General features: G+C 43.0%; 1 protein-coding gene across 3 annotated transcripts in view; it reads right to left on the bottom strand.

Moving 5' to 3' along the window:
- Positions 1-1,603: 1,603 nt before the first annotated feature.
- LOC147673364 (zinc finger protein 414-like) overlaps positions 1,604-24,739 on the bottom strand; it is a 99,217-nt gene continuing 76,081 nt past the window's right edge. The window contains exons 6-7 of one of the 3 annotated variants that reach the window (XM_086947212.1): positions 8,708-8,857; positions 1,604-1,989 (exon numbers count right to left, since the gene is read on the bottom strand). In XM_086947212.1, the coding sequence (XP_086803338.1) occupies positions 1,913-1,989; positions 8,708-8,857 (227 nt within the window). In that variant the 3' untranslated portion in view covers positions 1,604-1,912. The remainder of the gene's footprint in view (positions 1,990-8,707; positions 8,858-24,739) is intronic. The other 2 variants (XM_086947213.1, XM_086947214.1) reach the window with 2 other exon arrangements.

Raw genomic sequence — 24,739 nt, 5'->3', positions numbered from 1 at the left:
CAACCTCAGGGCACAATACTTCACAAAACAAAATCTTGATTTACCAATATGCTGATGACACTCCTCTTCACCATGCGTGTACAAACTGTCCTACATAATAACTAAAGTCTTTGCTCGACAATGTAGAAATTTTGATGCAGTCACTCTGAACCTGAATCTTCTGATATTTCTACACCCAATTCTATGCTGAAAAACTACCCCAATCAAAAAATGTGTTTCACTCTGCATCCTCCAGGCATTTGCCTATCCCTGATCCCACGTGCAAAGCTATTTGGTTTCAGTTTAAACCAACCTCACCCTGAATGACCATATTGTCTGCTGGACTAAACCTACATTCTGCCAACTCTACCAGTTCAAGAAGGTGTCATGTGTGGCATGGATTTCATGATAATGCATACATGCAAGCCAGGCTGGACTATTTGTAACACGAAGGGCACTAACATTTTAGAATTTCAGGTTTGCCATTACTTGTTAAAAGCTTGCATTTTTGCCCACCTGCAGACTCACTAGCTTCAATGTACATCAGGTTTTGCTTCATCCCTGCAAATGTTTCCCCTTATGCTGAATTTTACCTCCAGTTCCTCCCAACTAGATCCAGTCATCAGTGTCTTTTGATCAATACCATGAGTTGTAGATCTCATCTGCTGGAGTAGGTGGTAGAGTGAGGATTATTTTGGGTTTATAGAGGTCAAGCAGGGGTCTCTTCAAAAGCAGCATAGTGTTGCCATATATAATGGATGATATGCAAAAAAAGAAATCCTTAATTCCATGAAGGTTTGTCATCCTTGGGAGGCCTGAGGAAACTAGAAATAGTCTCCAATTGCGCTGGTGATACAGGCTTCAGCAGACCAAGAAAGGCCACACAGAGGAAGCCCCTGTTTCTCCATTGCTGTGTTAATTCAGCATGGCAGCAAAAAGAATCCTCCATTGCAACACCAGGACAGCAACAGTGGGAATTGACTCTATGGTACCAGCTCTTTCAGTAGGTACAAGGTTAACTTCAGTTTCCCTGCTTTCACACCTTCGATGGAGTAAAATCTTTAAGATCCCCATGTATAAAGCTCCAGCAGCTTGAGTATCTTCTATTGGGCCATGACTATACAGGGGACGCAATCTTACTTCTCAGACTGAGAGGAAGTATAGTCTGCTGCTACTCCTCTGATCCGCCAGGTACCAAAAAGAGCAGAAAGTGAGCCATGCTGAACCTTTGCAAGGAGACATCCACTCGAAAGACTCTGCTCCAAAGATATTCATTTTGTTTTATTAATTTTCTTGTTAGTTTAAATTGTATCCAATTTTATGCATTTATACTAGACTTGAACCTACTTAAACACATGGTTGAACTGTAGTTACTTTTTAAAGGTTTCTTACCTCAAGTTATAATGATAAATCATGCGTTGGTTGATGTTTAGATGGTACCTAATGATGAAAAATCCATGGGTGCAAGTGTGTTTCTATATTCATCTGGAAAGTATTGTGGACATACACCACAAGAAAGAGAAATCTCCAAACGATTGTATTCCAACTATTTTTATTTCATATATAATTAAATAGCAAGAAAACACTTAAGAAAGAAAAAAACATGTGCAAATGACACTATCGGTAAATGTTTAAGCAAGAATTTTATTATTTTCTGCGGGTGGAAAAGTCACATGTAAATCAATTTTTTAGATGAAGATCGGGAATAGTCAGTTTATAGGAAAGTTAAAGAACGTTGAGATTTTCTACTGAGTTCTAGAAACGGAAACAACTTTTAGGCAGGATAAACAGTTACAATTTCAAAAACTGAAAGCCTTACTTCACCTCGCACCTGAGTCATCAATGCCACTAAAAAATATTCAAAACACTCAAGTTATTGCTTTCCGAAGTGCCCTGGCCTGCAAGGTACCTTTCAGGTACTGCCCAGGTGCCATCAGGTTTGAGAGTAAACTGGGTTCTCGAGATCTGGTGTTAATTTTGAGTGAAAAGAATTCAGGTGTTCGCTGCAATCTGCAAGGAAGCAAAAACAAATAGTTTTGTTTATCATCAAATATAACATATTTTCCAACACTATTTAACACATATTTTCAACTGTTAATTTAAATTTATGGCACAATTGTTGGGTTTTTTGTGAAATTTGTAAACTAGTATTATTAAATTCAGTTTTTCTCCTGCAGTGGCTCACAAACTACAAAAAGTGGTTCGGGAAGTCTGTGTATTTTCAATCAATAGCGCTTTAGCTCAAAGTTTTGCAAATTCTACGTTTTTAGTTTATAAACCTAGTATATGTTACAATGGTATTTCTGGAGAATAAATGAATGCATACTTTCACTCACGCTCGGAGGGTGTGCTTTCATTTTGTTTTGGGCTTAGCTGCCTTGTCCAAATGTTTACATTGCTTGGTGTGCCAAATGATTGAAAACTCAGTAATGATGGCTGCCTAAGGAAATCACATTACTTTACCAGTGAAATTTCAGTTTCAATAGCCAGTCTAGTTTTATTCTAAGATTTAATTTCTGATACTCGGGCAGATTCACTAAATTAATAGTGTAGATCCCTGAACTACCCGAAATGTTGCACGAAATATGGGCGGCCTGGAATCGATACTGTGCAATTAATGTAGACCCTATTGGCTCATTGAATGCGACACTAGATAATTAAGTATGTTGATACAACGTTTTAGAGCCTATGCTCTTAGAGTTGAAGGCTCTTTGTATAGAACTGAACTACCCTGTGTTCACTGTGGATTGTTGCTGGGAGGCATTGTGGATGGCACAGGGCAACTTATTTATTTTGGTTGTAATGATATTGTACATTCAAAACCAATAAAATGTGTTCTAAAAAGAAACCTGAACTATTTAGCCCCAAACTGCAATATAGATGTAGTTATATCCAAGCTCTATATTCATATCAAGTTGGAGGTAATCCTTTTCCACCAGTTTATGACTGTGCAAACTCTCACAGTAATGTTTGGTCTTGGCTAAGGGCAAACACTTATAGATGTTTTCAAAATAAAATGGGACGTCCACGTAGACTATAAAGTGTGCCACCTTGACTAATCAGCACCAAATATTTCAGGACATACCAGAGGAAGACTAGTTGGAAATCTGCTCAATTTCATACAGCTTCAAACTACAAAAATGTACCGTCAACTAAAATAACGCTTTCCCTAAATGCTAAGGGTCACTGACCACAATACACACTAGCATTGTATTATATAATAATGTAGAATATGTAAAGCAATTTTTTTTAATCAATGGTCTGGTATTATCTTCAGACGGTGAATAATGGTGAACCAGAAGGATATGATTTACAATAATGAAAATAATAGTGTGTTGTAAACATACCACAGACTTTATCGCTAAGGATAACACCATAAATCATTGAGTATTCTAGGAGTGAGGTACACCATGTTCTTTGAAAAGCACCAAGCACACATACAACTGAAGGTGTCCTGGCATAGTGCAGCAGAGGGACACATGAAATTCACCAAACAAGTTGCTGTTGGGTCCGAGGACAATGGCTTGTAGAAGCTTGCAACTAACAAGCTAAACCTGATCAGGTGGAAAGAAGCACTATCAATTGCAGGTACCTTCTTTGAATGTGCACAAGGGCTGCAATAGAAAGCTACAAGTTAGAAAAAAAACTAGAAGTTCATGATGAAGTGATTGTCAACCTAGATAAATACTTGAGCAGTCTTTCACCCAATTAGTCCAATTGACCGTCAACACCCTATATTGTATTAACAATGTCCCCTTTATAATCCAAAGCATTCCTGGTCTATATGCCTAGCCTAGAATCCTATTTTCTGTATCCTGTAAATGTTTCTACATGCTTCAAAGGGGTCTTAAGCGGTATCTGTAAATTATAATTTTATAATGTCTAGCAGTCAGTAAACCTGTATGTGATCACAGCAGTATGCACTTTGTTATTAGGTAACTAACCCTGTATACCCACATTTGTTAGTTTTTCCTTGACAAGGTCCTACTTTGGGTTAGTGTTCTTATGTTGTTAAATTTAAGTGGAATCTCCTTGCATCTTGGCACTGAACATACTGCTGCCTACTATTTTTAGTATGTTGTGCAGTATGTGCATTTCTATCTGTCTGTGCTCCAACACATAAAATACCAATTCTAATTTATCATGGTCAATTTCGTGTTATTTGGTGACATTGCCATGGTTGACTAGCTTGGAAGCAATTGTCTGCAATATTTTGCATACTTTTATTAACAGCCAGATGGGCTACTCTCCTGTAATTTAGACCAATCCGTTTTAGCGGGTCTTGAAAAATGTCATTGTTTTTTTTTTTAACTTTTGTCTTTTCCAAGTTTCAGCAACTATGCAGTTATATTATACATTTCTAGTATGCAAGGAAGAGGAGAAGGGACTTGAACTATTATGTATATGCACTGAATATTTACATAATGGTAGTCTTAACCCACTGAGATTTTTACTTTGATTGCATTTCTAGATTTTTGAGCTTTGGATTTATATTTAATTGGGGTGTGCAATGGCGATCTTTGCATTCCTTCAACTGTTTTTTTTTTCCCATTAAAAGTGTGAATAAGTATGGTTGTGTTTATCCATATTGGTACACCAGTACTTGTGAACTGTTTGAGAGCCTTCCAAAATCTCAATAAAATTAGATTTGCCGGTATTGGTGTGTTCTTAAATGCACTTTAGCATTAGTCATGCTTGATATTCCCTGTAAATTGGTAAACAGAACAGCATTAAAATACACATCAAATAAAATAGAGTGGAGCCGGTCCACATCATTGGAAGGTCAGATGTGAAGAGACAATGTGGATGAGCTCTGGACTATCGCCTCAGCAGCTTCCATACACTGTTGTATGAAGAGAAACTAATGATCACATTTCTGTTCTTAAGCATTTCTTTTTCCAAGGATTAGGCATAGTTTAGGGATTGTGGGCTTCATTCCAAGTTGTGGAAAACTTCGGGATACATACTCCAACCACTACAAATCATTACTCCATGGTGAGGTATTTACCAGGTGCATTAAAGGCTTCCATTACTATGTTCTGCCATGGGAATGTAGCATAACCTCTACATTTGTGACCGACCAACCCCACAATATATTTCACCCGGATTTTCCAGTGAAATGTCAGGAGAATATAGTGGCTGTGATAATTTTTGCACAACTCCCAATTCTAATCTCTGCACAAACTCTTGTTTGGCATGGATCATAATTTACACACTAGCCTGTCATGGAGCCCTAGGACTTATGCAGTGACATCTAGCGAACACAACAAACAACTCCTTTCTTTATCCTGGATTATTCCACTCTGTTTCAGCCCTTTTGGTATTCCATGGCTTAGTTCCTGAGAAATTATATATTTCCATTCATCGCACCTCTGTAATGATATCAAAATCCCTTCAAACCATGCAAGATGTGTGGTTCACATGAAATGTGTGCAGATTACTCAGATCATTAATTAAATATATTGTATGCATCTAAATCACATCCCTAAAGATTCTGTTCGTTTCCAATCTTTCTCTTCAAAGACAGAAGAGAAGACAGGAGTTGCTTCTGATGGAAGGAAGCCAACTGAAACCTCACCCACCACTGCAGATGAAAAGGTTATGAAAAGAAAACCTCCCATTTAGAGGCTTTTGCTTGAGATACCATACCACACTGCCACATTACAAGTGTTTGAGAAACCTGCACGTACAATTCCTGGGTGTGGGCATATTGGCCAGAATCAGATATTCAGGCCCCGAATATTCCTACAACCAAATCACCCATCTCATAATGACAGTTTTAATGTTGAATAAGAGGAAAATGTGCCCATCTCTGTAGAAAGTCTTCTTTCTGCCAGTTCAAGGAATATCTTTCCTGCCCACAAGCTCATCCTCGTTGACATCTTCCATGGCAACAAGAAGGCCCACCAAAGACTTTCTCCTTGTTAATGATATCCTTACTGCCGATACCTGCACTCCGGTTAGAGCAGCAATTACATGCCAACCATCAGTGCCACTGCACAAGTTTGATCAGAACCTCTGAGACAGCAGAGTGAATAAGAAACTGATGATTGCACAAACATGAAGGCAGATCTTCAGTAACAATGACCCTGCTGTGCACGAGCAGAATACTTTGAAGTTTGTGATAAAGCCTACCCTTAGGCTGCAGCAGTGGAATGATGCTAGATAACAAACAGTTCACTCCCTCAAAGAGTGGGCAAATTGAATCTACTTGATAAAGGCAATAGTTTGACAGCAGACTGCCAACCACGAAAGAAGGAGGAGCAGGCGCTCCTAAAAGTATAGGTCACTAATGCAAGATTAAGGAGGAGCAAATTTACTTTCATAGTGGCCTCTCGATTATTTCCATACCTGTTGGATCCGTCATGGTGAGTTCGCAAGCACTCTTCTATTAAGGTATATATTTCTGCCATATCATAGTAAAAAACGTTTCCACTTCTCTATTTTTCTAATCAAAGATGCCTACATTGCAAGTATGTAAACACTTTACTTTGAATGAGAACGGTAATTGGATACTCATTCACCAGTTGTGCCACTTGCACAAGATCTGGTGTTGGAGAAGAAAGTCACTGTACTGTTGAATATGCACCTACAAACATTGCGAGTGCTGACCTATGAGGAACCCAACAATAACTATGCGCGATTTTAAAAAGCATGCAATTACTATGCTGAAGTTACCCTATCAGTTTGAACCAATAGATTTAGGCAGAAATCCAATCTGTCAGGAAATGTATCAAGCTGTAATTGCATAAACGTCCATCATTATTGGAGCAAAGGCCAAGGAATCCCCAAGCAGGGGGATGGTTTATAGGTATGCAGCCTACATTAGGCTTCCTCACACCAAAGCTAACTTTGTGAGTCTCTGCACTTTCCATCTGGGATATGGTAGGCAGAGCATCCCTCTCTGCTTGAGTGGTTCTGATGGATGTACTTGACAACCAGTGTGGATCAGCATTCTGTTCTCAAGTTTTAGTGGCACTTCTTACAAGTCCTAATTCAAGCACCTTAATCTATACATTGCTACGGTATATAGGTGACCCACTCTTCTCCCACTCGGACTCTAGATCACTTCCTGTCAAACATTTGCTATGGAAGCTCTCAGGGTATGCACACCTTTTGAGGGGGGGGGGGGGGGGGGGTTCAGTTTAGCACTCAGCATTTTACACGGGAAGCTCAGCCAGTAGATGAAGAATAATGCAAACATGAATATAAAAGAAATCAACACTGGAGAGCTGTAGCAGCAGGCAAGTAAAATGCTTATTTTAAAGAAATGTGAAGGTGAAAGTATAGATGGAGTGATTTCCGAACTCTATGTGTCTGCAGTGGTCTTTTACTCTGTAAGCAAGTAGAATCCTTGCTTTTGTCCACAAAAGCAAGATACCATATTGAATTATGTGCTATGAATGACAGTCGATAGTTGTGTGTCGAGCAAATAGATTTCGATTTTAGTTTTCATAAGAATACTTTTTCAATTTAATATGGATTATTAATGTAACCTGTCTGTTACTTTCAAACGGATCTGGTCATACAATTTGTAACCTAATGAAAGCATGGTTGATTACTGGAGAAAGAATACATTTAGTACCCTTGCCACCACCATGCTACATGCCAAGGTGACTATTTTATAAGTTCTTGATATTTGTTTTAGTATTACTAGCTCATTAGCTTACTAGTATCCTGTATTTCTAGGTTGAATGGCTTAATATGTACACGTGCCTCTATAATTTAACTCCAGGATATCTAGTGTAGGTTTGTAGTGTACTTTCAATTTGTTTTTGATGAGTGAACTTTCTGAAACTGAAGCATGTAATGTGTGACATGTAATTTGGTAATATTATACATGTATTTGTGTAATCCCGACTTGATGGGCTTGATCTGGTCAATAAATCTCTCAAATCCAGTGTAATATATATATATATATATATATATATATATATATATATATATATATATATATATATATATATATATATATAGCGCTCCGTTACTTCCCAGCTAGGTTCTCGCTATGCACATACTGTGACTAATACACTAATACACCGGAGGAGGAAGCTTCAGGATCTAATAAGAGATTATCTATATGCAGTTAATTTCCTTCATACCAGAAGACACTGGTCCATCCAATCAGTAACATACACACATATATATGTAGTGGAAAACCAGGCCCCAGCTCTCCCAACCCGAGGTCTTTCCCCTTCCCTAACACGGTCCCAGAGAAGAGAAACCTTCCAGTGGCAAAAGGTCCCTCCTGTATTTGTTTTTGCTGCCATGTGGCTTCCATCCTAAGTGGTATCAACATGGATAGGTTACATGGTGCTGCCTGGTGATCAGCAGTGTACGAAACTTTCCTGCTTTCTTCCCACTTGCCTGTGAACACACTAGGTTGTGTCCTTTCAGGCTATTGTCTATCAGGTGGCTTTACTTCGCCCGTTTTATGTTTTTTAAGACTTTAATGGCTTGCCTGTACATTTTAATTGGAGAGAATTACATATTTAGCATTTTTATTTTCTGGCGATTACAGGGTCAAGCAAAATACTGCTTTTCATCACTTTCATGGCATTCTGTCTCTAGGATGGATAACTATTACTTTTTAGAAAACATTTTTATCCAGTGCTGCTTCAACTAGTTTAGATTATCAGGTCAAATATGCATTGAGTAGTGGATGACGAGGTAGATTTGGAGGAGGGAACACATTTTTTCCACCCTTTGAGAATTCAATGGAACGCACTCAGCTCACTCTGCAGTCTGCTTGGTTGGTTCTTGTGGTCTTTCACGTGCCTGGTCATCTCGTCTCTCTTGGCTGTGGAAAATGGGCACTGCGTGCAGCTGTATCGGCCTCTTGTATGTTCCCACACTATGCGGCTGTTCATGGCGTAGCCTGCACAGGGGTTTTGAAAAACCAACAGTCATTCACTTATCAGGACAATAGATTCTAATAATCATACTAACTGGAAATGCATGGTCGGATCAGTGTAATGCATTCCATGCTTCCTCCTTCATATGAAAGTGGAATGAGAAGCTGTGACAAGAAACTGGTGCCTGTATTCCTATTGACTGACAAGGGTGGGTGGCTTGTTAAATCAATTGCAAATAGTACTGTGTTATTCTACTCATGTTACTGCGTAGAAGGATGCATGACCAAAATACGTTCCATTGTTCTTGCTAGCTGCGAAAAAGCGATGCTTTGTCAGCTCAAGATCTTGCTTTCTAACAAATTAATCTATTGTGTTGTTCCAAGGTATATAGTGTATTTCATTTATTACAATATAATTGTATTAAATTGGGTTATTCCAGTATTGGAACTTTCATAGATTCCCATGCTTGTATCATTCCCCGTCGTCAGAATGGGAGTCCCCGGTATACATGGAAAAAGCAATAGAAACCATCACTAAAACAGAATCCAAGCCTTGGCCTATTCCTGTTTTGCATCCGATCTACCTCTTTTTGTAAAAGAGACCCAACAAAAATGAACAACCAATCAGAATGGACTCACCCCTTAGAACCCTCCTGAGAGAACCTCAGAACCTCAAATTTTTCTACCGCATGTTGTGCTAGGGAAGTCTCCATTGGGCTATGCTCAGTTTTTTCCCTAAAACTTAGTTCTACAGCTTTTTCTTCAATTCCTTCAGGGTGTCAGATAAAGAGAATGCCCTCTTTAAAGCTTGTGCTACCTGTTCTTAGAAGAGGTTTTATATTGAAGATGAGCACAAGGACTGCATTTACTGTCTGTACCCAGACCACAAGGATGCAGACTAAAATTTGACGCACTTTTTCAACCAAGACTTAACGGGATTGTGTATGGCGTTTTTTTACCTGGCTCCAGAAGGTGAAATCAAGGAAGGAGACCGTGTCTAGTGACAGTGATGAATCATCTTCTGCGACCTCTTCCAGAAGGTCTGTGAAAAGGGGAAGGACTTCTCCTTCACCTTCTGAGAAACACCCTGGTAAGGCCTTGAAAAAAGAACTCTGATAGATCTAAAAGGCTTTGTCCTATCGAATCTCCTCACCAAGGTGTAAAGGAGAGGGAAGGACTACCAAAAGAAACGAGTCTTCAGAGGAAATCCAGTTCTGTTCCTCCAACAGCACCTCCTGCATCTACAAAAACCTTCAGAAAGCCATCATCGTTGACTTCTGAGGTAAAGTCATCAAAGAAGACTCTCGTCAACGACGCAGTCTACAATTCTGTTGACGAAAACTCCAAAGGGTAAAGTCTTCTTTATTTCTCACCCCGTCGACGGTGGATTCCTCGTCGCCGGTTCTGGCGCAGGGCTCTGTCAACGATGTCAACGCCGGGGGCATATGTATAGTCTACGATGGTTTCGACGATGACGTTGACGTACGCCAACAACATAGTCGTTACTATTGGACCTACAAGCCATGCTAGTGGATTACAGAAGATTTGCGACACAGCCTCCTGTATCAGTAGGAGTACCAAGTAATACTATTCCTCCGACTCGTCCTGTGACCACACAAGTACCACAACCTCAACCAATGGTGGCGGCGCAGGATGTTCCACCGGTTGCGCCTGCCGTCCAAGATAACACCTCTGATGACGACCTAGGAAATATCACAATTCCAGATGCAGAGTGGGATGACTATGTTATTCCAGCTCCAGCTTCCACTGCTCCGGCACCAATTGATTCACCCCCTGTAGATATAGGGGGTTTCCATAATTTAATGGAAAGAGCCGCCAAACGGTTTGCACTGCCCAGGACTAAGGTGGAATCGGAGTGCTTCCTTTAGGACTTTAAAGAGTCTTATAAGAAGTCAGTCAGGTCAATTCAGAGTGTGGACCAGGTTTGGGACAAAGGCTTAAATGTTATGCAGAATCCAGCAACAGTTATTCCAGTTCTACCTCGTCTGGAGAAAAAATATAAGGCCCTGGAGGGAAGCCCGGCCTGTTTGCGAGATTAGAATCCGGGTGAGGTTGGCTGGTCAAACTGCACAAAGAAAATCTAGGAATCCTTCGGCTCCTCTTACCACTCCTCCAGATAAGGAGGGCAGGCGGCTAGATAATGTAGGCAAGAGATTTTCGTCCATGTCCAGTCTGCTAGTCAGAGCTGCTAATTCTTTGGCTATTCTTGGACGATATGATCGCCAGATGTCATGTGACCTTTTGCCCTATCTAGATCAGCTGCGAGAGGAAGGAAAAAAGAAGGCTAAAAGGATTCTTCAGGAGGGAGAAATAACAGCAGAAATATTTATTGTGCAATGGATATTGCAACAACGGCTTTTCGATCCTTAGCCGGAGCAGCAGTTCTGCGGCAACAGGACTGGTTACAGGCTACTTGGTTCCGCCCAGAAGTCCAGAACAAGATCTTGGATATGGCTTTTGATGGGGAAGCGCTGTTTGGAAAACATATTGACGATACGCTTCAAGATATCAAAAATGATACGGAAACAGCAAAATCCTTAGGGACTCTGCAGTACCGCAGGTTCCCATTCCGAGGAAGAGGTAACTCGACATATAGAGGAAGTGATCAACAACAGCGTTACTCCTCATATGGTTCCCAATCGCAATCATACTGGCCTAACTACAGTCAATGGCGGAACCAATCTTCTTCGTCTTTCTCTCGCTCGAACAACAGAGGAAGACAAGGTCGCCAGGGCAGAGACAACACTAAGCGCCAATATCGGCTTGCTGGCTCTGACTACTGCCCCCTCTTATCGTGTGTCATCAGTGGGAAGCAGAGTTTCACATTTCCTCCAGAACTGGCAACAAATAACATCGTACCAGTAGGTACTGAACATCATTCTTTAGGGCCTTACCCTGGAGTTTGTCCATCCATCACCATCCAAGCCCCCTCACGCCATGGTATCGAAACATCTACGTCTGCTACGATTAGAGGTCCATCAAATGCTCGTCAAGGGAGCTATAGAACCGGTCCCTATCTCTCAAAGGGGAAAGGGATTTTACTCCCGGTTCTTCCTAATCCGGAAGACGTTCGAAAAGTGGCACCCAATACTAGATCTGAGGGAGCTCAACACCTATCTCAAACAATCTTTTTGGATAGTTTCTCTACAAGACATCCTTTGTCTTCTCATCTCAGGGGATTTCATGGCCACTCTGGCTTATTTTCACGTACCCATCCACCCAGCTCACAGGAGGCATCTTCGCTTTACAGTAGCCAAGAGCCATTTTCAATTTAAGGCTCTTCCCTTTGGTCTGTATTCAGCTCCACAGATCTTCACAAAGGTGTTCGCTCCGGTAGCAGCCTTTCTACGAAGACGGAAGCTTCAGGTCTTCACTTACCAGGACGACTGGTTGACAAAAGCTCCTACCAAGCAGGAAGCAGAAGAATCAGTCATACTGTGTACATGTCTGTTTGCCAGTCTCGGCCTAACGCTCAACAAGCAGAAATCTTCTCTTCTTCCGTCAAGGACAGCCAGATTTCTAGGGGCCATTCTGGACACTTCGATAAACAAGGGATTCCCGTCCATAGAGAGACAAGAGAAGCTAATGTCAATGGCTTCCCTATTGTTAAAAAGAAGGTCACTTTCAATTTGCCTCTACAAGTCCCTGCTGGGTTCCATCTCCTCATGCATACCCCTATTCCTCATTGCAAACTAAGAATGCGTCCACTTCAGGAAGAGTTGAATTTGCAGTGGCGCCAAGTTGACGGATCCTTCAATGACAAGATCTCAGTTACAGATGCCATGAGAGACGCTGCATCTTGGTGGATGACACAAGAAAACATTTCTCAATGGGCTGTCTTTCAGACTATCCCCAGCTCTTCACATAACTACAGACGCCTCTCTCAAAGACTGGGGAGCGGTGTTACAGAACCTTCACGTAAGCGGCAGATGGAGGCCTCAGCATCAGCTATTGCATATCGATCTGCTAGAACTCAGGGCGATTCGCCTAGCGTTACAAGCCTTTCCTCTAAAAGTACAACAGTCTACATTCCTTATACCTACGGACAACACGACGACCATGCATTATATAAACAAGGAGGGAGGCACCAGATTTTGTCTGTTGTCGCAAGAAGCCCAGTTAATCTGGGAATGGGCAATTCAGCAAGGAGGTATCACTCAGAGCGGAACATCTTCCAGGTGTCCTCAACAAAGCAGCGGACAAGCAAGCAGAGTGAAGTCTGTCTGCCACGAGTGGGAACTGGACAACTTTAATCTAAAGGAAGGGTTTCACAGGTGGGGCATACCCGAAATAGATCTCTTTGCCACTCCACAGAACAAGAAATGCCAGTTCTATGCAAGCAGGGGTCACCATCCGGGATCGCTTTCGATGACCTGGTCAGGCGCATTGGTTTACACTTTTTCCCCCATTCCTCTGATCCCCAGGATTCTCAGAAAGCTCAAAGAATAATCGTGCAGGATGATTCGGAGAGCTCCAGCATGACCCAGACAGTTTTGGTTCACAGAACTTCACCTTCTCTCCCTGGACCGTCCTCTTCATGTGCAGCCAATTCCTTTGCTGCTGACTATGTCCCAGGGCCAAGTCTTACAACCGGATCCTCAGTCTCTTCAGCTCTCTGGATGGCTCCTGAGCAGCGAGAATTTCGTGGGCTGAATCTCGCAGCGGAATGTAGGGAAGTACTCTCCTCAAGCAAGAGCCCCAAGTAAATTAAAATGGAAGCGTTTCTACATTGGGTGCCAGCGCAATGGACTCCATCCTTATAATTCTGAGCCACTTGAAGTTCTTCCGTACACTCGGTCATTAGCAAAGGCGGGTCTGGCTCACTCTTCTATTAAGATTCACCTGGCGGTGATTTCTCGCTTCAGACGCACATCTACAGTCCCCTCACTCTGGTCAGCAGGGATTATTAAACAGTTTCTCAAAGGACTTCTCAGAGTCTTCCCTTTGGTCAAGCAGCCTCCTCCCCTGTGGCATCTGAACTTGATTCTGGCCCAGCTTATGAAGCCTCCTTCTGAACCTATTCACAAGGCAGAGCTGAAATTTCTCTGCTGGAAGGTAGCGCTTCTTTTGGCTTTGACTTCAGCTAGGCGTGTGGGTGAATTGCAGGCTCTCACCATTCAGGAACCTTTTCTCCAGTTCAAGAAAGGAACAGTGATTTTAAGGACTAACCCAAAATTCATACCGAAGGTTCCTTCGGACTTTCATTTGAATGAACCGGTAATTCTCAAGACTTTTTTCCCTCAACCGGCAACTCCTGCAGAGAAAGCACTTCACTCTCTGGACGTTCAGAGGTGCTTAAAATGCTATCTTCATATGACTAAAGACTTCAGAAAGTCTTCTCAGATATTTGTGTCTTTCAGTGACCCTCGTTAAGGGTTTTCCCCTATCTAAATATGGGATCGCACGTTGGATTACCAATGCTATCCAATATTGTGATAAGGCAGCTGGCAAGCCCCTGGAAGGTAGAGTCCGAGCTCATTCCACTAGGGCGATATCCTTCTCTACAGCCCTCTTTGCGGGTGTTCCTCTCCAAGAGATCTGCCGTGCAGGAACCTGGAGCAGTACACACACGTTTACAAGACATTACTGCCTGGATGCGGCGACGCAGAGGTCGGCCAAGCAGTCCTGAGGAATCTTTTTCAGTAATGGTGAGCTTTCCCTTTCATCCCTCCTTCCATCTCCGTGTTATCAGTGAATATGTTATTGATTTGTACTTGGTTTTATAATCGTCATGGTTCCAAACAAATGTGCTGGTAACTGCTAGCTACTCTGATACAAGCATGGCAATCTATGAAAGTTCCAATACTGGAGTAAGAAAACAAGTTACTTACCTGTAACTTTGGTTCTCCAGTATTGGAAACTTTCATAGATTCCCATGCGACCCACCCACCTCCTCTGTGAAAGCTCAGCCTCTTCCATATTCAGTGGTTTGGTTACACAACGGCTACGAAAAATCTGAGGTTCAGAGCTTCTCTCAGGAGGGTTCTAAGGGGTGAGTCCATTCTGATTGGTGGTTAATTTTTTTTTTGTCTCTTTAACAAAAAGAGGTAGATAGGATGCGAAATAGGAATGGGCCTAGGCCTGGGTTCTGTTTTAGTGATGGTTTCTATTGCTTTTTTATGTATACCGGGTACTCCCATTCAGACAACGGGGAATGATACAAGCATGGGAATCTATGAAAGTTTCCAATACTGGAGAACCAAAGTTACAGGTAAGTAACTTGTTTTCTTCTATTTCATCAAGTGCCTTGAAGAATAAGACCGTGTGCTATCAATTGTGATATGCAGGACACAAATTGAAATTAAAAGAACAGATGAAGTCTGGTATACATTGGTCTCCCAAAAAACATCTAGCAGTACGACTCAAGAGAGAGTAAAAGACCATGCATCAATATTAGCCTCACTCCGTAAAATAAAAATAGGGATGGCATGAGGCGCACACTGAAAATACTCCCAATATCTGTAAATGTAGGATCTATGTACCATGCGTACTAGCAAACAACCCTGGCTTCCCAACAGAGGCTAGCTCCTCAAAACTGCCCAATTAAGTTACTTTGCTCGATTAACCCCAAAATTCTGCAAACTAAGGTTCAGAAGGCAAACATCTAGTGGTAGAACCTTGTGTAGCAAAGCCCCAAACTGAAGAAGCCTCTAGGCGGAAGGATTATCTTTTTTTCAGCAAGATACTGAACTTTACAGTGAAGAATTTGGTTGAACTTCAACCTTGTGATGTTGCCAATCAAACTGAACCAAGACTTATTGTTCCTCTCCCCCACCCATATCACATCAATGTCAATTAACTCACTCAAGCAGCCAAACTGGACATGCCAAAGGATCAAAAAACAGTGTGCCCTCACTGTATCGCAACGGTATGTCAAAGCACTTAACCACTCCTGTTTCTGTTTATTTAGGCCTATACATAGCTTTACGCCTAAAGTACAGCATGAGACCTGGCCTGTAAAAATATGAACTTTTGGAAAATCAGTGATCGTGCCTTGAAAGGAAGCAAACTGATGCTAAAAGGTTCCTTAGCACTGTCAACTTGGGTTTAGCCATGACCACAGTAATACCCCATTGCGGAGCTTGGCACATCAACAGGCTGGAGTTGATGGCCATTTTTCTGGCGCTCAAGTCCTTGATCCAAGGAGAGTCAGTCCTTATTCAGACGGACAACACAACCAGCATGCATTATATAAACAAGCAGGGCGGAACAAAGTCTCCAATCTTGTTGCATCTTGCGCAGGCGATCTGATACTGGGCTCTAAATCACCAAGTCACTCTCACTGCTGTCCATCTACCAGGAGGTTCCAACATCCTAGCGGATTCCCTCAGCAGGTCCACGTCATCAACCCACGAGTGGGAGTTGCATCAACAATCACTCGAGCTGATTTTTCAGAGATGGCGGCATCCACCACTGGATCTCTTTGCCACACCACAGAACCGGAAATGCCCATCTTACGCAAGCTGGCATCCCCACCGAGGGTCCCAGGGCAATGCCCTTTTGATGAATTGGTGCAATCTGTTTGCTTGCGCTTTTCCGCCAATCCCTCTGGTACCTCGGGTATTGTGGAAGATGCGGAGACAGCCTTGCTGCATTCTTCTGATCGCCCCCAGATGGCCCCGTCAGGCGTGGTTTTCAGAACTGCTTCTTCTATCCCAGTGCGAGCCCATCCGTCTTCATCCTCGGGTGGACCTTCTCACGATGGACAAGGGTCAGATTTGCCATCCAGACCCCTCCTCTCTGAATTTGTCAGCTTGGAACCGGAGCACCTTGAATTTGCTCACGTAGCCATCCAGCCAGACTGTAGAGACATTCTCGCTCAGGCCAGAGCACCGTCAACCGTTAAAACCTATAAACTAAAATGAAAGAGATTCTGCCATTGGTGCGCAGCTGCTGGGGTCCATCCCATACATTCCACGCCTGCGCAGCTCCTTCCATTCTTTTTGCAACTTGCTCAGTCTGGACTCTCGCATTCAACTTTGAGAGTTTTTCTGGCGGCATTTTCCTGCTTCCGCCAGAATGGCGTCACCTCACTCTATTCTTCCAGGATAATACGCCAATTTTTCAAAGGATTATTTCGCAAATTCCCACCGATTCGGCGCCCTCCTCCTACTTGGCACCTTAACATCGTGTTGTTACAACTTATGAAAGCATCTTTCGAACCTATACACAAGGCAGACTTGAAGTTTCTCACTTGGAAGGTTGCTCTTCTCCTTGCGCTGACATCTTCACGTCGCGTTAGTGATATACATGCAGTCACTATAAATCCTCCATTTCTGCAGTTTCAACCTGACTGTGTAGTACTTCGTACTAATCCCACCTTCCTGCCTAAGGTGCCTTCAGATTTCCACATCAACGAACCTGTTTTCTTAAGACTTTCTTTGCTAATCCACAGTCTCCAGCAGAGCAGCGCTAGCACTCCTTGGACATTAAAAGATGTTTGAAGTTTTACATCAGCAGAAAAGCCCCTTTTCGCAAAGCTGATCAACTGTTCAAAGCTTATGGACGTTTCCACAAAGGGCGTCCAGTTACCAAACCTACAATTGCTCTTTTGGTTTCCTCGGCCATCGCTTTCTGCTATGAACAGGCAGGCAAGCCTCTACAGTCTTCAGTGAAGGCCCATTCCACCAGGGCGATGTCGTCTTCAACTGCCCTGTTCGCCGGTGTGCCGCTGCATCAGATCTGCAGAGCAGCCACGTGGTCCAGCAGGCATACGTTTACAAAACACTACTGCTTGGGTGCCATCAATGACGCAGACACTGCAGTAGGACAGGCTGGGCTTTGCAATCTTTGTCAATAAGGTGAGCCTCTGTCTTCCCTCCTCCACTGTGGTTTACTTTATTACTGTATGACTTGCATGACTATATACATATTTGGTCTTATAAGTCTGTTCATGTGTCTCATGGCTGGGAAGCTTTCTTCGGATGTTAATGCTTTCTATTCTATATTCAAGCATGTGAATCTATGAAAGACACCCTAATACTGGAGAAGAACAATTGTTACTTACCTGTAAACAGATGGTTCTCCAGTATTGGTGTCTTTCATAGATTCACATGCGACCGGCCCTCCTCCCCTCAGAGGCTCTCTTCTCCTCATAGACTCTGTGGTCACTCTTCTGCTACGAAAATCTGAGGTACTGAGCTCTTATGAGAAGGTTCTGGTGGGCTGCTGGCGCCTGATTGGCTACAGTTTGGACCAACATAATGACAGGAATAGGCTACAGGTATTTTTTTCTCTGTTCATGTATTCCTATGAGGAATTATGTCTAGGCATTTACTGCCTTTTTTCTAATGTATATTTCATCTGTTATGTTTTATTTATTTATATATATATATATATATATATATATATATATATATATACACATATACATATACATACATATTATTAGTATGTTATTGCTATTTTATTTACCGTGGGACTACCCTCCGTCGACGGGGAATATTCAAGCATATGAATCTATGAAAGACACCAATACTGGAGAACCACCTGTTTACAGGTAAGTAACAATTGTTCATTTGGTGCGCATTAGCAGCATAGGTCTATAGACAATCGTTAAAAAATAAATGTTATTCCTGTGGATCCCAGTGAAAGGTTTTGCAAAGATTTACAAACGCCAACCTCATGCGAGGAAGCTCTGCCTTTTCCTTCATTTATGTCATGTTTGAGAAGCACTGACAAAGCAAACAGCAGTTAGGATTTTGGGCACCACAAGCTCCCCAAACACTCCTTTCACTCATACACAGAACAGATAATAAATCACATAGATTTAGGCCCAGATCTCTGTACTGGGGTGAATGTATGACATTGTTCTACATTCTGTCCATCAATTGTTCTTTTTAGATAATAAATCACAGACAGCAGTAGAGCAAGCTTCCTCCGCGTGCGCATACATGCAGTGCAAGCTTCCGCCAACAAAAGTAAATCAGTTGAAAGGCACATGTGTATAGGTTACTGTTACTTGGCAGGCGGGTAAAAATAGATGAAGCCAGGGTCAGCAGTAGGATTTTCGCGCTGCTGTCTGATTGCTCACTTTCCACAAGCCCTTGGGTGAAATGTGTGCTGTGAAACTTTCATATTCAGACCTAAAATGTTGTTCTGCTGTCTGTGACTAAAGATTATGTCTAACAGGGGTTTATGGTAATTGGCATAGCATGGTTATATGATCTCGCAATAATTCCCAATCATTCAACCTGTTTCTGTAAGGAAGGGGCACCACTCCGAGGCTCTGGAATGAGAATGTAGAGGTGCTGCTATGGCTGAGAGCAGGAGCCTTGTACCACTAAATAATACGCTGCTGTATGCATACATGTCCATGCCAATAGACCCAATTCAGGCTGTCTCCCTCCTGAAATTGCCTCTGCTTCAAAAGGCGTTTTTAAAAAGAAATTTAAATGGAACAAATTGCTTGGGGGTCCCCGGCTTCCAGTAGTGATTCAACGGTGGTCCTCAGGAGTCAAAAGTTTAGGAACCACTGTGTTAAGGTATAGATCGAGAAAACATTTTTGTTTTAACTGGCCTTGTTCAATGTTGTAAGTCCTCCAAAATATTGGAAAACAACTCACAAGTAGATTTCAGCCACTGTTCCTTTGTTTGTCTACAATATATGAGTTCAGCTTTTATAACATCCCCACCGGAGTTGTCTTATTGAGAGTAAGGAAGGGGTTTTGTCTGGTTGCTCATAACTACCATAAGCATTCGAATGAGCGATTATCTGTTTTGTGTCTAGTAAACCATAATTGGGAACAAGAAATGTTCTTAATAGTTTTCTGATAATAGAAACATGTATTTATGGCACATGATAAATTGTATAATTATTAAACAGTTTTTCCATTGGAATCCTAACCATGAAATAGTAAATTTTTACCTCCAATTTGCTCTTTATCTTCATTGTGATAATCTTTCAAAGAATGACATCTCCAAGTGTGTATACACAGTCTGGTCCTGTTAAAAAGTGGGTAAGACATTGAAAGCTTGAACCAGGTTCGAGCTAGATGCCTTCTCTGGCTCAGCTTGAGCTCCCTCTTCGACCGTCGAGCCACAAACAAGCAGAGCATTCCTGTGGCTGCAGCCAGCCTTTGGTCTAAAATGGGAAAGAGCTAAAGATACATACCCATGGCATCAACCAGGAAGTGTTGGCAGCCATCTTGAGTCTCTGCTTCACTGATTCAACAACCCCCCCTGAAAATAATGAAAATGGGGCAGGGTAGGAATACTCTGCCCCCCCCCCCCCCCCCCCCCAAGCCATGGTCTTGGGGTCTCCCTGGGACCCTGCCGTGGCCTAAAATCATGAAAAATAAATACAAAATTTGCGCCATTTTTTTTTTAAAACACACCCCTGGGTGGGCCAAATTCCGGGGGCATGATAAAAAGAAAGGAGGTGGACACATGGTGCCCCCTCTCCTTGGGCTATTCAAAGCCACCTCCCCGGGGCAGAGTTATAATTGTATGCAGGGGAGCCTTGTGGCTGCCCCAGACACCCCACCTCCCTGGGGCACTGTTCCATTCAGTCAGTCAAGAATGCTTTATTCGACAACTTAATGCCATAAAAGTTAACATGTCATACAGCGGTACATTTCATTAACATAATTTTAAAAAGCCAGAGTTTAAAAACGCGTTCCTGATATCAACTGTAAATCGATGACCTAAAATACATAAATGTTGTATAAAATACAAGGTGCAAATGAGCAAACTCAGGCAAATACAATCGTCCCAGATTATAACTTTCCTGATATCCACCAGAAGACCGGGACCTAAAGTAGAATACAGTATAAGAAGGTTGTATAAAGTGCAAGGTGCAAAGGAGCAAGCTAAATCAAATACAGAAGTCCCTGTTTGTGACATTCCAGATATCAACCAGAAGACCGAGACCTAATGTATAATACAGTGCAATAACATTTTAAAGGGTGCAAGGTGCAAAAGAGCAACTCCGTCAAATACAACCTGTTTATGGCATTCCTGATATCAAACAGGAGACCGAGACCAAAAGTAAATACAATGCAAAGACGTTGTATAAAGTGCAAGGAGTAAAGGAGCAAAAAAACTCAGTCAAGTATTATAGTCCCCCTTTATGACACATAGTGGGCCTAGAAATAAAAACATATTAAGAGACTGTTGGACCTGCGATGGGCAAGCCCAGCACATAGGGGGTAGCTTGGCTCAAGTGTCAAGGCAGTGAAGGCTGTAGTGCTAAGCCGGCTCTGACCCAATAATAACCCCCTGCACAGTCACACCAAAAAGAAGGACACCACACCACTGCTGTAGAAAAATACGATTCCTTTATATAAAAGTTCTCTGCTGTAAATAGGGATCAATTGGGGAAGCACATTCATATTTCATTTAATTTGTTACAGCACTCTGGGATTTAGGTTGAGAATAAATACAGTAAATAGGACTTCAGGAACACTGGTGTTGCATAAATATTAGGAATAGCTCTATCAATAAATAAAATAAATATCAGGTTTATATATCACCATTACATGAAATAATAAAGCCTGGTTCATTTAAATGCATAACCACATTTTCATTCTGGTATCGCTGTCACCAATTACATGAATCAGGAAGTTTACATTTGCAAGATAAACCCACTTTGAAAAGGATAACAGTACTTGTGGAATCATGGGAAATGCATGTGGGCTTCTCTGGATTCACGGTACACAGGGGACTCTTTTCTGTTCACGCGGGGCCCATGCGCGTGTACCTAAAGACAAGGAAACACGGTAAATATGACATTTGGCCCGCCCGCTGCCACTGGGGAAGGATGTCCGCTTGCCGGTGTGGTTTGCTTGAGCCTACGGCAATATCGCAGGCACCAGGGTAGCACAGTTCGAAGTCAGTAGACGAACGAACGGCTGCCAGCGGGGTCACTCAGTCTCAGCGCTTGCTCAGATCAACGCCGGTGCACAGTTCATTGATCACGCAGCACCCCTCCAGGGGAAACGACCCACCTCACTACGGCTGCAATCGAATAGCGATTCAGTCGGGGCCAGCACTTCCTACGCCAGCATCAGGGTTCTCAGGGGCTTCACGGACCTCCCTCCGACTTCCTCATACGGGGGCTGGTCCCGCCCACGGCAACCGTTTCCCGGGTCTCTGGGAAAGGGCAGGGATGCTAATCCCGCCCAATGAAGGCCGGCCTTTCCCCGCCCCGGCGCACCACCTCACCTTCGATCACTGCACAACCAGGAAGCGCGCAACGCCGGTGGGGTTCGGAGACGTCCGAGTCCCCCGTGATAGGCGCTATTCACGAAGGGGGCACTGTGGAAGGTCGCGACTCGCCTTTTCTTCACGATTTCGCCATCGGGAGGGGGGAGGCGGGAGAAGGCACATAAACTGGGACACAGTATTTTGGGGCAATGAGGCACTAGCTGGGCAGGCGCTGTAGGCGCAAGGTTACTGGAACACGCCTGACTGGAACGCCAGTCAGGAATCAGGCTATTAACCCTTGCCACTCTACTGCCTGTGCTCTCAGCCACCTCAGGGGTCAGCAGGGCAGGTGTCACTCTGGGGTCAAGTCTGGAATCTGAATTACATCTAAAATGGCCGCCTGGGACTGGGCTTTTTATAGCCAGTGCCCTGAGGTACTGGCACGAGCTAGAAGGTTCTAGAACCTTCCCTGGCTGTGTCAATGGCATGGCACTTTTGAGGTGTCTTTTGGTCACTCAGAGCCACCGTACTGGGGCTCTGGAGCAGCCATTTTGTGTACCTGAGGAAAGTTATGAAATTCCCGTCAGGAAAGCGCGCCAACCTCAAAAGGTCAGGGTTCACGGAGGCTCCAATGGGAGTCACTCACATGAGGGAAACATGTGTCCACCATTTTAAGGTTAAACACACACAGGTTGCCAACCTCAGTTTTCATGTCCACAGGTTTTGCCAGGCGCCTTGTACATAGGTGCCAGAAACCTTGTGAGCAACTGGGTGTCAAGGAACACCTAGCCCCATGAAACAACACACAAAAAGGTCCTGGTAGACAAATAAAAAGCGACACATTTTGGGAGGTTCAGGGGAACAAAAGAAATCATATTGGTGAGGGGACTCTCAGAAGCAGACGGGTCCAACAGAGACCTAATGACTGTTAAGAAACATTTTTCTGCACCTAATGGCTCCTGTTAAAAAAACTTGCAACCCCAAAACACAACATGGGGAAGATAACATTTGAAGGTACAGTAAGGCAGGCCTGACTTGGGTTGACAATCTCTGAGTAACGGGAATATAAATTTCTTACGTAATGGGACGTAGTAGTCGCAAAATAAAATAAAATGAAGGGTATCCTGTTCAGAGAAAATAAGATGAAGGGTATTGTGTTCCATTCAATTGCAGGGGGGCCCACCCACTAACTGCCACATCCTCAGGGCAATGTTTTAAACCAATGCTCCCCCTCAGCCCCGGGGACCGCCGCCTCACTGGGGCTAAAATAAATCATAATGCGTGAGGGGCGGCTCTGCCCTCCCCACACAGCGCCAGGGACCGTCACCTCCTTGGGACAGAAAAACAGTTATTAAGGGGGTCAGTTGCGGACCACCACCTCCCCGGGGCTTACCGAACAATAGAGGGGGGGCAGAGCCCCCCTGGAGCCCTACATTGCCCTGGGAACCCCCCCCAGTCTGGCTCCAGCAATGTCCCGGGTGCCTACTACCAGGACATTGCAATTTGCTATGTCTTTGCACTCTCTTTGCAGTGGATCATTCTCAATCAACGCCTTATGTGCTGCTGTGTGGTGTTCCACAGGGTTCATCCCTTAGCCCGACATTATTTAATATCTATGTGTCGGAATTGGCACCCTTGATTCAACGATTAAGCTTGATATCTTATGCAAACGACACAAATTGTGGCCGGGGCCTTAAAAAAGGAACCTTCTATCTGATCTCGCTTTCAATAGTGCATGCAGGAAATAAGTTGTTGGATGAGTTAACATTGTTTAAAGCTCAACTCAGAGAAAACCGAGATAATTATTTTTTGGTAGTCTTTCGCCAACTTGGGATGCCAACTTGGTGGCCAGTTGAACTAGGGAAATTCCCAAGCCAGTGATAAAGGTAAAAATATTCGGAATAATATTACACAATAAACAAACCTATGTGAACCAAATAAACACCACTGTGTCTCCCTCATTTATCATAATGAGGATAGTAAAGAAAATTCTCCCCTACTTACCAGCCAGCTCCAGGAGAACAGTGGTTACGGCACTTGTGTTATCGAAATTAGATTACTGCAATGGCTTGTACCTATATATGCACGGTCAACGTCTAAAAAAGCTACAGATGATACAAAATGCAGCCGCAAGGGTCTTACTGGATCTGCCTAAATATCAGTTGTTTTCCAAAGAACTTTGGAAACTGCCTGGTTTGCAGTGGCAAGCCGTATCAAGTTCAAGGCCTTGTGTCTGAAGCTGTAAACAATACAGGATCTGATTTTCTACAAATTATCTTCAAATGGTATCATCCTAACAGACTGCTTCAGACCTCCAAGGCTAATTATCTGAAAGTTCATAGATTTAAAAAAACCTAATGGGGGGGAGAGAGGGGGGAGGCGTATATCATATCCTCACAGTCCTTGTCCTCCTTTAGGAGGGGCCTTAAAACCTGGATTGTTCAGAACTAAGCAGTTGGTCTCATGGTCTATCCGCTCTCAGCTCTAGAGCTAAGACACCTCAGGGTTTTTGTGCGCTTAAAAGATCCATGTGATATAACATTACTGGAACCCAGTGACCCCCACTGAATTATTTTTGGAATCCACGGACCCCACAGAGTCATTGCTGGAAGCCGGGAACCCCAGCCTAAGCTTTAAAAATAATTTAAACTGCAAAACAATACACAAAAAATACAAAGAAGCATTCATCAAACAAATAAGCAATCAAAATGTTTATATAAAACATGTAGTTGTTTCTAA

This window comes from Lissotriton vulgaris, chromosome 12, assembly GCF_964263255.1.
Source record: "Lissotriton vulgaris chromosome 12, aLisVul1.2, whole genome shotgun sequence".
NCBI lineage: Eukaryota > Metazoa > Chordata > Amphibia > Caudata > Salamandridae > Lissotriton > Lissotriton vulgaris.
The sequence above is the reverse complement of the archived record's forward strand: the minus strand, read 5'-3'. Positions and strand labels throughout refer to the sequence as shown.